General features: G+C 53.6%; 2 protein-coding genes across 2 annotated transcripts in view; both read left to right on the top strand.

Moving 5' to 3' along the window:
* Positions 1-12,580, top strand: part of LOC123351853 (41 kDa spicule matrix protein-like) — a 65,179-nt gene that overhangs the window by 7,879 nt on the left and 44,720 nt on the right. Inside the window, exon 3 of the mRNA XM_044991527.1 lies at positions 10,103-10,153. The gene's annotated coding sequence lies outside the window, so the exon portion shown is untranslated. The remainder of the gene's footprint in view (positions 1-10,102; positions 10,154-12,580) is intronic.
* Positions 5,410-7,154, top strand: LOC123352105 (hepcidin-like). Its single transcript, XM_044991849.1, has 3 exons — positions 5,410-5,584; positions 6,054-6,119; positions 6,936-7,154. The coding sequence occupies exons 1-3, from the start codon at positions 5,501-5,503 to the stop codon at positions 7,008-7,010; spliced, it is 225 nt and encodes a 74-aa protein (XP_044847784.1). The 5' UTR covers positions 5,410-5,500; the 3' UTR covers positions 7,011-7,154.

Genomic DNA, 12,580 nt, shown 5'->3' with positions numbered 1-12,580 from the left:
CCACACTGCAACTTGAGACCATTGCTCCTTCTTCTGACATCTGCCACTACTAAGAACAGCCGAGCTCCATCCTCCATATAGATAGTTGAAGGCTGCTATAAAATCTCCCCTCACTCTTCTCTTCTGCAGATTAAATAAGCCCAGTTCCCTCAGCCGCTCCTCATAAATCATGTGCCCTAGCCCCCTAATCATTTTAATTACCCTCCATGACTGGGTTCAGGTAGGGCGGACGCTAACCCTCTTGCTCAACCCCAGTAAAGTGTCTGCCTGGACATGGAGTTTGTGTCTTTATTCTCATGTGCCCATTCCCTGTGGGTCTGTCTCCCACCCTACTCCCTGTACCACAGCGCCCCGTAGCACCGCACTGGGGCATTGGAGCCAGCCCAGACTGCCAGGGGAGAGCCCCCACCCCACCCTGCCCTGCTCCTGCAGCACAGCACCCCCTAGTGCCACCCGCTGAGGCACTGGGGCCAGCCCTATGGGCAAAGTGAGGGCCCCTCTCACAGGGCCACTGACTGCAAGTGCGGAGAGCTTAAGAGATTTGCTTGAGATAACGCCTCTCAATGGTAATTCTGGTAACACAATGGAAGAGTCCCAGTCACCCTTGTTCTATGCCCTACACCCCATTCCCCTCCCAGAACCGGGGAGTGAACCCAGGAATCCTGACTCCCAGCCTCCTTTCCCTCCACAATAACCCACCAGACCCCCCTGCTTCCCACTGCAAGGATTGTAGAAGAGGCGCTGCTTCCTCCCTGCTCTGACTCCCTGCAAAGATCAATAACCCGCATCACTATCACCTCCCAGTGTGACCAGTGCACACCACCCCCAGGAACAGCCCTGGACTGCCCAGCCACCTGCAGTGCCACATCACCCCCTGGTGGTCAGGAGTGTTAGTGCAGCCTCATCACTTTCACCAGCAGCCAGTTTTCCTGGATGCTCACAGCTTAACTTGCAAAGATCTTGAAATTGCAAAATTCCCCTGTCCCAGTCCCTGCCCCTGAGGCAGTCAGGCCCCTATTCCCTCCTCTGCCTTTGGGGTCTGATACACTTTGGCATTTCCGGGGAAGCTTTCTAAAGGGTCCAGGTGGCCGCAGGGGCAGGAGTCTCTTATCAGCCAGCCCCACAACCAGGCTGAGCACCCCCAGCAGGGCTATCGTCATAAGGTTGAGGCCAGACATCAGGGAGGGGGGCTCCTGGTTCTGCAGGTCTCTACCTTGCAGCCTGTCAGAGACCTCACAGGATCTGATCAGTCCCCGCCGCAGACAGCACAGCAGGGCCTGGGGCGTGTGGGCTCGGCCGCGCAAACCGGGGTCCTGCCTTAGAGGGGACGTGCAGGCCCCAGCTCTGTGGCTCTGCCAGGCACTGACAATCCCAGCCACTGTAACCAGACGGGGTCACATCGCGAGTAGGGCTTGTCCGCTCGTTCTAGGCCAGCACACACAAGGGGCCCTAAAGCCGGGGTAGAGTCGAGAACCCAGGAGTCCTGACTCATAGCCCCACCCCCACTGGATCCTCCCAGAGCTGGGGCTAGTCCAGACTCCCAGCCCCTCCCCAACACCCTGTGTGGGGCATTCCTAAATTTGCAACCCCAGAGCCGGGATCTTGGTCTGTTACTGGAACATGCCTGGTTAACGATTAATCCATGAACCCGCCTGGGAGCCGGGCATGGCCCTGGGGCTGGATCTTTGCTCTCTGCCCCTCACTCGCTCCCCGCAGTGTGTCAGAGAAGTGGGGTGACCTGGCCTTTGAATTTAGGGGTGTCTAGGGATCTGGGCTGTCTTTAATCCAAAGTCCAAGGGGCAAATGCCCGCTCCCCCAGGCTGGGCTGACAGGGGAATGGGGAGCACCCTTTAAGACACTCCATGCTCTGGCCTTTTTGTTTGCAGGACACAGGGCAACATTTTCAGGTGGATCAGCTTGGAAAAGATTCTGGGAGGTGCTGCTCTCCCAGACTCCAGTGCTATGAGGACTTTAGTTATATTACAGAGGTGCACAGATAGACTCCAACAGATCAGGGCCGTATTGTGCTGGGTACTGCCCAGACACAGCGAAAGACAGTCGCTCTTTCAGACATGTCTCCTCACAGGGATTGGATCCCATCAGGTCAGCAGAGGAAATGTTGCTAATCCCCCAGGAGTATTGTCTAGGTCCCGGTTGTTGTGGCCACCCGCTAGATCCCACCTGGGGAGGTGGTGGCTCAGAGACGGCTGCAGTCAGGGAAGGGTCTAGGTGCAGCTGGCCATGGTCTGCCCCTGTCCTCTCCCCTGTCCCCCGTCTCATGCTCACACTGCAGTGGCTGTGCTGAGCTCGCTCTCTCTGAGCGAATCTAGGCCGCCCGACGCTGACACAGCTCGGCCCGAGGTCTGGCTGATAAACAGCCCCAGCCCGCAGCCTCGCAGTGCAACTCCCTGGCCCATCAGCCCAGAGCTCGGCCACAGACTGACACAGTTATTGAAATGCTGAGCAGCGTCTTCGCCTGCAGTGCAAAGCCAGCGCAGGGCCTTGGAGCACGCGGCAGTGACTGAGCTCAGGGTGACCTGCCAACCACACCCAGATTTCAAGGGCTGCTTCTGTGTCTTAGGGGGTTAACCATGGGACTCCCTGCCACTGGGTACTAGAGGGGTTAGCACGTAGGATTCCATTCCAGTGAGTGTTGCCAGGGTTAAGCTGTGGGACTCCTTCCCACTACGTTTTGGTGGTGTTAAATCGCAGGACTATCTTTCTTTGGGTATTAGTGGTGGTAACCTGCAAGGCTCCGTGCCAGTATGCACTGGTGCTGTTAACCAGTGGGATCCTCTTCCACTGGGTATTAGTGGGTTAACTCACGTGACTCCTTGCCCCTGGATATTTGTAGTGTTAACCTGTTGGACTTCCTGCTGCTGGGTATCAGTGGGGTTGACCCCTGAACTTCCTGGATAGTAGCAGGGTTAATTTGTGGGACTCCCTGCCCCTGGGAATTAGGTGGGGTACACCAGGACTCTGACTAATGCCATGTACAGAGGTGATATCACAGCCTGCTCCCCATTGACCGCCAGCATAGCCGGGGTGGTGGTGTAATTCACCCTTTTAGCTTTGGATTAAAAACAGCCCAGATCCCTAGACACCCTAAATTCAAAGGCCAGGTCGCCCCACTTCTCAGACACCCTCCGGGGAAGGAGTGAGGGGCAGAAAGCAAAGATGCAGCCCCCTGGCCCATGCCTGGCTCCCAGGCAGGTTGAGGGGTTAATTGTTAACCAGGCATGTTCCAGTAACAGGCTGAGATGCCGGCTCTGGGGCTGCAAATCTGGGAATGCCCTACATGGGGTGTCAGGGAGGGGCTGGGAGTCTGGACCAGCCCCAGCTCTGGGAGGGGAGTGGGATCTAGTAGAGGTGGGGCTGGGAGACAGGACTCCTGGGTTCTCAACTCTACCCATTGATTCAAGACCCCTTGTATGCTGGCCTAGAAAGAGCAGGGCCAGCACTACTCGTGGTCTGACCCCTCTGGTATCAGCGGGATTGTCAGTGCCTGGCAGAGCCACAGAGCTGGGGGCTGCACGTCCCCTCTAAGGCAGGACCCCGGTTTGTGCGGCCAAACCCACACGCCCCCTGCCCTGCTGTGCTGTCTGCGGAGGGGGCTGATCAGATCCTGTCAGGGTGTAAATCCAGCGCTCGCAGCTCTGCTTTATTAGCTCAGGCGTCTGACAGCCTGCGAGGTAGAGACAATCAACATGGGCTCCTCTACGCTCTCTGCCCCCACCAGCTCTGCTGGAGCCCCTCACTTCTGACCCACAGCCCCCATTATACCATCCCCAGGAACTTGCAGTTGGCCACTCCAACTGGCACCTAGACAACACAGCCCATTGCTCTGCTGATCCATCTGGATCCAATCCCTGTGAGGCGACTATGTCATGGGAAATTTGTGTCAAAGCGACCCACTAGTTCACTGCAAAACAGAACAGGAGACATTCCGGGCAGTGGGGGGATCCCCGCTTGGAGTGCCGTCCCCACCCGAGCACTGAGAACAGAGTGCAGCCGCTCTGAGCAACAGGAGAGGCAGGGTGTCCGATCAACACTGAGCAGCAGCTGCCCTGATGGAGTTTAAGAACAAAATCAAATAAAACGAATGGACGATTTCAGTTACTGTGTCGTGTTATCAGAATAGAATCCGTCCCGTGCTCTGTTCTGTCACATGGTGACATGCCCGGAGTCGTTTATAAGCACCAGGTGTAACATCCGAGTAGTCTTGGAAGAAATAGATGTTTGATAACGAGCTCTTCGATCTCTCAGAGAAAGGTCTAAGGATGCAACGGCTGGAAGGTGAAGCTAGATACATTCAGATGGGAATGGCGTGGATTTTTAACAGTGAGGATAACAAATCACTGGAATATCTTACCAAGAGGAGTGGGAGTGGGACGTCTTCCTAAAAGATCCGCTCTAGGGATTATTTGGGGTCCATTCTCAGGCCCGTGTGATACAGAAGGTCAGACAAGATGATCACAATGGTCCCTTCTGCCTTGGAATCTCGGAGTCTAGTGCATATTATGCCTCGTTGCTAGTGGCATGATCTGAACTAGCTGACAGAGCTGAGATAAAACAAATGAGAAAAATACACACATAAAAGAAAAACCAAGTCCAACGGATATTTCAAAAATTTCACTGGAATGGAGGGAATTTGTTTGTTTCAAAATGTTTCCTCAGCTGGGCAGGGACTGTCTCTCACTGCGTCTGTGCAGCGCCCGGCCCAAGGGGACCCTGAACTATTGGAGTCTTTTCGGGCACCTCTGTAATCTAACTAATGACAAGTCCCCACAGCACTGGAGTCTGGGGGAGCAGCACCTCCGGGAATCTTTTCTAAGCCAATCCAGCTGAACATGGAGTCAGCCATTATCTCTGGCCAAAGTCTGAAAATATTGGCCAGTGTCCTCCAAACAAGACGGCCAGACTGTGGAGTGGTGTGAAAAGGTGTTAAAGGGAATTGGAGTCAGGACACCTGGGTTCCAGCACGAGGTCTGGGAGGGAAGTGGGGTGTGATGGGTCAGAGCAGGGGAGCTGGGAACCAGGACACCTGGGTGCTCCAGGGTTGCCAACCCTCCAGGATGTCTCCTGGAACTGAAGATTAAGCTTTAATGAACGATTATATCATGTGATGAAACCTCCAGGAATACGTCCAACCAAAACTGGCAACCCTCATTCTACCCCACTCTGGGGGAGGTCGAGCAGGTCAGAGCAGGGGACTGAGAATCAGGACTGACTGGCAGAGAGTGTTGTCACCTGGCTAGAGATGGAAGCATTTTGGTAAAAACGTCCCATATTTTGTAACCACAAGAGTCTTTTCCTATAAGGACGTGGATCATAGGTAAACAGCTGTTCATCCAGCCCCGTCCTTACTGGAATCTCTCCTCCCCATCCCAATCACTGACTCCACTGGCCAGGAGGGCTCTGAGCTAGTGAATAAATACAGGCCCCTGTAGCTCTCAGCTCCACTCAGCTGCTTGCGGAGAAGACCCAATCCCAAAAGAAGATGAGAGTCCAGATGCTGGCTGTCCTGCTCCTGTTTGTGTCCCTCCTTTGCGCTGAGGGAATCCGCAGAGAATCCCTGGCTGAGGTGAGTGGGGGACCCTGTTCCATTCCTGGTGTGCCAGGTGATGCCCAGACACACAGCAAGAGGCTGCCCCTGCCCCAAAGAGATTCCGATGCATTAAAGGCTGAGAGGGGAAACTGAGGCACTGCCTGAGGAAGTGAGTTTCTCCTGGTCACACAGTAAGGCAGCAGCATAGATGGGAATGGAATTCAGCAGTCCTGTCTCTCAGACACCCCCTCCCACCGCTGCTCTAAAGAGGTGGATTTCCCTCCCCTCCCAGAGCCGGGGATACAACCCAGGAGTCCTGACTTCCAGCACCCCTGCTCTGACCACTAGACCCCGCTCCCCTGCCAGAGCTGGGGACAGAGCCCAGCAGTCCTCTCAGGACATGCTTTAGAGACGGGCATTAGATTCCCTGTGATCCCTCTGGAGCCGTGACTGCTGGTCAAACAAACACGGGCACAAGTGAGTCCCTGCTCTCCCGCTCTGACAGGGCTCGGAGTCCCAGCACTCGGAGGAAGGCCAAGGCGAGTCCAAGGTGATGGTGAAGAGAGAAGCGGTGAGTAGCGGGAGGTGGCTTCACTTGTGTCACTGCTGGGACTGATGGGGGGAGGTGAGGGGTATTCTGGGTGCCATGGGCTAACCCCAATAAAATCCTGTGGCAGGTGGTTGAACAGATAAATGCCTGAAATATCAAATAGATTGACTGCATGAATATCCAGTTGTAGGGAGCCCCACAGGCTAACCGTCCGGAAAGCCTGTGGGAGTGCGTCCCTTGAGTTAACTCAACATATCCTGTGGCAATGAGTTCCACAGTTTAAGACCAATACTATTGCATGGGTTAACCCCAATAATATCTCATGGCAGATTCCTACCAACAAGCATCTCTTCTGCCCAGTAGAGGGCAGCAGTGGTCAGTCTGTGAACTCTGACATCCTGCAGAGAACATAACCCTTTAGTACTCACTCATTGCTGGGAGTCAGGAATAGAACCCAGGAGTCCTGATTCCCAGCCTTGTCCTTCCTCTGCTCCCGCCCACTCCGGTCTAACCACTAGACCGCACTCTCCTCCCAGAAACCTTAAAAAATTTAAATTCTTCTATACAGATCAAAAAGTGTCTCCAACATCACATGGGACTAACAGTTTGGAGAAAAGCTGGGTGGGGACTGGGAGCTAGTACTCCTGGGTTGTGTCCCCAGTTCTGGGACGGGAGGGGAGTGGGGCCTGGTGATTAGCGAAATGAGGGGCTGGGAGTCAGGACTCCTGGGTTGTGTCCCCGGCTCTGGGAGGGGAAAGCAGCTTGGGAGAAGGTAGTCAGGGGGTCAGTTCAGGGCAGGCCTCACTCTAGTCTCTCCATCTCTTCCTGACGGCTCAGAGTTTCGCTAGATGTCGCTTCTGCTGTAACTGCTGTCCTAGGATGAGCGGCTGTGGAATCTGCTGCGACTTCTGACCCCCTTTCCCCGTCACCCAGTCGGTGCCTGGAGGCTCCCCAGCCCGTCCTGGGAGCAGATCGAAGGCAGCCTGGGGCTGAATTTGCCTGGGTTCAGGGGGACGCTAACCCTCCTGCTCAACCCCAATAAAGTGTCTGCCTAGAGATGGAGTTTGTGTGTTTATTCTCACATGCCATGTGCTTGTCACCCATTCCCTGTGGGGCTGTGTCCGACCCCGCTCCCTGCAGCACGGCGCCCCCTAGTGCCATGCTGGGGCATTGGGGCCAGCCCTGACTGTCAGTGGAGAGCCCTCACCTCACCCTCTGCACCACAGCGCCCCCTAGCACCACCCTGAGGCATTAGGGCCAGCATTGACTGTCAGAGGAGAGTCCCCACGCCACTCCCTGAAGCACAGCGCCCCCTAGCGCCATACTGGGGCACTGGGGCCAGCCCTTTCATTGGGCCACTGACTGCAAGTACAAAGAGCTTAAGAGATTTGCTTGAGATAACGCCTCTCAATGGTAATTCTGGTAACACAATGGAAGAGTCCCAGTCACCTTTATTCTATGCCCCACTCCCCTCCCAGAGCTGGGAAACGAAGCTTTCCCCCCAAGCCTGTTCTAACCCACTACACCCCATTGCTTCCCAGTAAAAGTCCCTATTGTGCAAAAAGCCCTGCTTCCTGCCCTAGCCACTCTGCCTCCCTGCAATGATCAATAACCGGCATCACTATCAGCTCCCAGTGTGACCAGTGCACACCACCCCCAGGAACAGCCCTGTGCCGGCAGGTCAGGAACGTTAGTGCAGACTATGTTGGATTAAAATAGAAATCAATGTTTGTTTTGATATGGAAGAGCATAGTTTAAACCAGGCCCCAAGCTGAGTCTGACTATTAGCAAGAGATCTGGTTCCCAGCTAACACACAAAGGCTGCACTAATTAAAATAAATGCCTCTCTGTAAAATGTACAGGGTCGGTGCTAATTGTACCAGCACATCCCTAGACAAAGAGTCTGTTCTGAGAAGTGATAAGGACTTTGTAAAAACAACTGTCCTAAAAACAAGTGTCTTCCAGAACACACCAAGATTTGTTGGTTCTCACCCTTGATGCTCTTTATCTTGCTTGTTTTCTTTTCCTGTGTAGCAAGTGGTATGGACAGATCTATTGAGGTGTGTCCTGCTTCAGTAATTGTAGAAGGGTTATACTAAAGGAAGGATAGGTAATAAAATAAAGATGTAATAGAAAATATGTTCAGTGAAATGGAGAGTAAATGTGAATGTCTGTTTGAACTGAATGGGCGATAAAAGGGTAGAAGTGTCAGCTTAATGATTACAAGAGGGAAGGGATAGCTCAGTGGTTTGAGTATTGGCCTACTAAACCCCAAGGTTGTGAGCTCCATCCTTGAGGGGGCCACTTAGGGATCTAGAGCAAAATCAGTACTTGGTCCTGCTAGTGAAGGCAGGGGGCTGCAATGACCTTTCAGGGTCTGTTCCAGCTCTAAGCAATAGGTATGTCTCCATATATTCTAATACAACTTGGCTGAGGAATGCATTGAGTGAAATGACCAGGTGACCCTAAGGGCAAACCAGAATCCCACTTCCTGGGGGCAAAGAACAAGAGAACACCAAGCTGTCACAAATGCACCATCTGCTGATTAAACATCACTTCAGAGGTGGGAACAGTGATTAATTATCACTTCAAACATAAAAGCAGAGTGATAAAGCAGATTCCAGAAACTCCTACAGGAGTAAATTCCTATAAAAACAAAACCCAAAAACTAAGAACCATGAGTCTGGTTCTTGCAACCACCCTCCAGGAGCATCAGATGCACATCTGATAAGACTCGGCTCCACCCTCGTGTCCAGGCCACCTGGCCAGTGACTTGGCACAAGCAACTCCTAGGCTAGTAACTATAACAACTTTGCAGAACGTGTGTGAGTGACTGAATGAGATGATATAGCTACAACTGACTGATTCTTTCTGTATTCACAATAAACAAGGCATTCTGCCTTATCCTCTTTAATACGATCCTGCTGGTTTTTATTTTATTGGTGTAACACCTCGTCACTTTCACCAGATTTCCTGGCTACTCTGAGTTTAACATTTGAAGATCTCAAATGTTTCAGTTTAACAGAGATGATGCTTTGTCCAAGGGGAATAAGGAACGGGAGAGAACAGGGGCTCTCAGCCTTCCAGACTGCTCCAGCCCTTGCAGGAGGCTGGTTGGTCTTGCGTACTCGCGCCGTCAGCGGAACGTGTGTATAGCGCTGTGAGGTCCGACACCTCCCCCGCCACAGAGCTTGTGTCAGCTCCGAAGCAGAGCGGAGGAGGTGGGCGGTGGAGCGCCCCCGGGGATGCACAACTCGAAGAGCCTCAGTTACTGCACAGGGGGAGTCTCTTCTGCTCCACCACGGGTGACTAGAGAGCAGGGGCCCAGATGGGACGGCTGGGCCTTCGGAGCAGCATTTCCCGCCAATGACGGGTTACAGAGAATCCATTAATGTAAACGTGCGAGCGACCTGGGCCCCATGCTGCAGGGGAAGGCGACCGCCCCCCCCCCCCCCCAGGGTCTCTGCCAATCTGATCCAGGGGAAAATTCCTTCCCAGCTCCAAGTGCGGCTCCCAGTGAGACCCTGAGCAGGTGGGCGAGATCCACCAGCCAGACACCTGGGGAAGAATTCTCCGTAGGTAGCCCCATCGGACCATTCCCTCCATAAACGCATCAAGCTCAGTCTTGGGATTAGTCGATATTTTGCCCCCACTGCTCCCCTTGAGAGGCTGCTCCAGAACTTCACTGCTCTGATGGTCAGAGTCCTTTGCCTAATGTCAAGCCTAAACTCACCGGGTGTATTGGTTGATCCCAGGATGTCTCTGTGGCCATGAAAAAGGCTCACGCAGACCTAGGATGCGTCCGGCGAGGTATTTCCAGTAGCGACAGGGAAGTGTTAGGAGGAGACAAGGCACTGGCGTGACCCCTCTGGAGCCCTGTGTGCCGTGCTGGGCTCGCAGGGTTAAGGAAGATGAATCCAAACTGGAGCAGGTGCAGAAAAGGGCGACTAGGATGATCGGGCAGGGGCTGGAGTTGGTTCTAGCCAGACGCCTTTGTCTTCCAGGTCTCTGAGGAACCGCGTCTTGATGCCAGCAGCAGGCTGCAAAATCTCCCGGTGAGTGCCAGGGTCGTCTCCTTTGCAGGGGTGAGCGTGGCTGCCAGGGCTAGAGTCATGTTGCCTGGTTTGGTGCTGACAGGGAGCAGATCTCCTGAACGGGGCAGCGCTGGTTCCAGCCAAATTGGGCTGGGGCCCTTCTGGTCCAGGAGCCCAGAGCTGCTGCTGCTGCTGCAGCAATTCTGTGTGAGGCGCAATAGTGCCCCCTTCTGGATGGAATCAGATCTGCTCTGGTGTGTGTGTTTGAGCAGGGGGGCAGGGCTGGGAGCCTGGACTCCGGAGTCCTATCCCAGCTCTGGGAGGGGAGGGGGGTCTGGTGGGTTAGAGGAGGGGGGTTCTGGGAGCCTGGACTCCGGAGTCCTATCCCAACTCTGGGAGGGGACCCCATGGCATCCTGAATGAATTCCTGACGTCAGTATCACGCAGTACTGCCACCTGGTGGATAAGTGCGGCCATATCTTCGCCCTGGCAGGTTGGGGAGTGGAGTAAGTTCTGTCACTTCTGCTGCAAGATCCACCAGTGGGGCTGCAGGGGCTGCTGCAAGCCTCGAAAGGGCCCCCGGGGACCCTCTGGGATTGTCCCTGCATCCCCACCCTCCTGGGTGGGCGGATGCCTTTGCAAGTGCGGCTGAATGGGAGCCGGGGTCTGGAGATGCTCTGACGGATGGCTGCTGCCTGCTGTGATGTGGGAAACAGGACATGTCTGGGGGAGCTGGGTGGGTGGCTGAAGGGGGGGGGGCGTCTGTAACCAACTCCACTAAATGTATAGTGGTTAAAAGACTTTGTCTTAGGTGCAAGGGACTGGCTGGCTCAGGGGGTGGGGACTGGGACATGAGGCCTTTCCCCTCTAGGGGGGCACCGGCTCCCATCTGGTCCCAAGGTGGGGGACTGGCTGGCTCAGGGAGGTGGGGAATGGGGCATGGGGCCTTTCCCCTCTAGGGGGCGCCAGCTCTGATCCAACCACAGGCTGTGGGGATCGGCTGGCTCAGGGGAACAGAGGCTGGGACATGGGGCCTTTGCCTTCTAGGCAATGGCAGCTCCCATCCGGCCCCAGGGTGTGGGACTGCCTGGCTGAGGGGTGGGGGTGAGGAATGGGACCCCGGCCCCTTTTGGGCACCACTTTCTAACTCTTTGATTTAAGGGTCATAGGACGGGCACTGTCTCTGGGAACAAGGCAGAATGTCACCATGTAAGAACAGGAGCTCTCGGTAGCAGGACAGCTGAGTGGAGTCTTGTTCCGTTCCCAAGCGCGTTTCAGTTCCACTCGGTTGCATTTCTGTGACCACTGGGCTTTGCTACCCTGCACGAGTGGGAGGGGGAATTCTCAGCTCGCTCGTATGGACCCTGGTACCATATCAAGAGTCTGCCCACAAGCCTCACTCCTAGTGAAGAGTGAATGCACTGCTGACCCACAGAGGGGGGCAGGTATGCGCCTAAAGTCACAGAGCAATTGTGGTCAATTGTGGTCTAGTGGTTAGAGCAATGGAGTTCAGGCAGGACTTCTGGGTTCAGTCCTCAGCTCTGGGAAGGGAGTGGGGTCTAGAGAGTTAGAGGAGTTGGGGGGCTGGGAGCCAGGACTCCTGGGTTCTTGCCCCAGCTCTGTCACTGACCTGCTTTGTGATCTGGGGCAAGGAGACGTCCCTGCTTTGTGCCTCGGTTTCCCTCTTGTGCAACATGAAAAAACCATATGCAGTACCTGGAAAGAGTTATTCACGCTGGGTTAATCCAACATTTGGCCTTAATCTATTGTCAATTCCCTAGAATGCTCTAACAGGTGCTATAGCTCCGTAAGAAGAATTTTATCTCTCCCAAACTTCCTACACCTTTAGTCAACACAATTTCAACACAAGGTTTAGGGCTGGTGGAAACTGCAATAATGACACAAGGTCAATACTGATTTACACTATGATTTACACACGACTAGGGCTCCGAGGGCCTATGGTAACACAAATAACACTGCTCTACAGGCAAAATGGTTCTGAAATAAATGTAGTCAAACTTTACTAATTCTGGGTCACTGAGAACGAAAATGATGCTTAAAATTGTTGATTGGCTCTAGTTTTCAAGTTATGCTATTGGGTCAGTATATACGACCCTTGACTTGGGAATAGCGGAGGATAAGTGAGTTATAAAGGGAAGGGATCTCAATTTAAACCAGAAATGACTAAAATACATCTTTGACTGGATCTATGAATAAATCTATGACTGGGTTTGGACAGTACTTGCTTTTTAGGCAAAACAATGAATGATGCAATCTGAAGCTGGTATTGCGTCATACATGATATGAATTGCATCATGTTATTCCTAGAAGTCATGGATCATGCAATCATAATGAAGCTTACATCACTCTGCTGAACAAATTGCCCTATATCAGCTCTAGAAATCATACAGTGTCGTGCTCTCTTATTTGTCAGTGTTTGATTTTGCA

This window comes from Mauremys mutica, chromosome 17, assembly GCF_020497125.1.
Source record: "Mauremys mutica isolate MM-2020 ecotype Southern chromosome 17, ASM2049712v1, whole genome shotgun sequence".
NCBI lineage: Eukaryota > Metazoa > Chordata > Testudines > Geoemydidae > Mauremys > Mauremys mutica.
The sequence above is the reverse complement of the archived record's forward strand: the minus strand, read 5'-3'. Positions and strand labels throughout refer to the sequence as shown.

Bases quoted from the DNA above. Each gene is read 5' to 3' on its own strand.
- LOC123352105 (XM_044991849.1), top strand. From the start codon at position 5,501: ATGAGAGTCCAGATGCTGGCTGTCCTGCTCCTGTTTGTGTCCCTCCTT. The intron at 5,585-6,053 runs GTGAGTGGGGGA...CCGCTCTGACAG, and splicing joins GCAGAGAATCCCTGGCTGAG to GGCTCGGAGTCCCAGCACTC. The intron at 6,120-6,935 runs GTGAGTAGCGGG...CTGACGGCTCAG, and splicing joins TGATGGTGAAGAGAGAAGCG to AGTTTCGCTAGATGTCGCTT.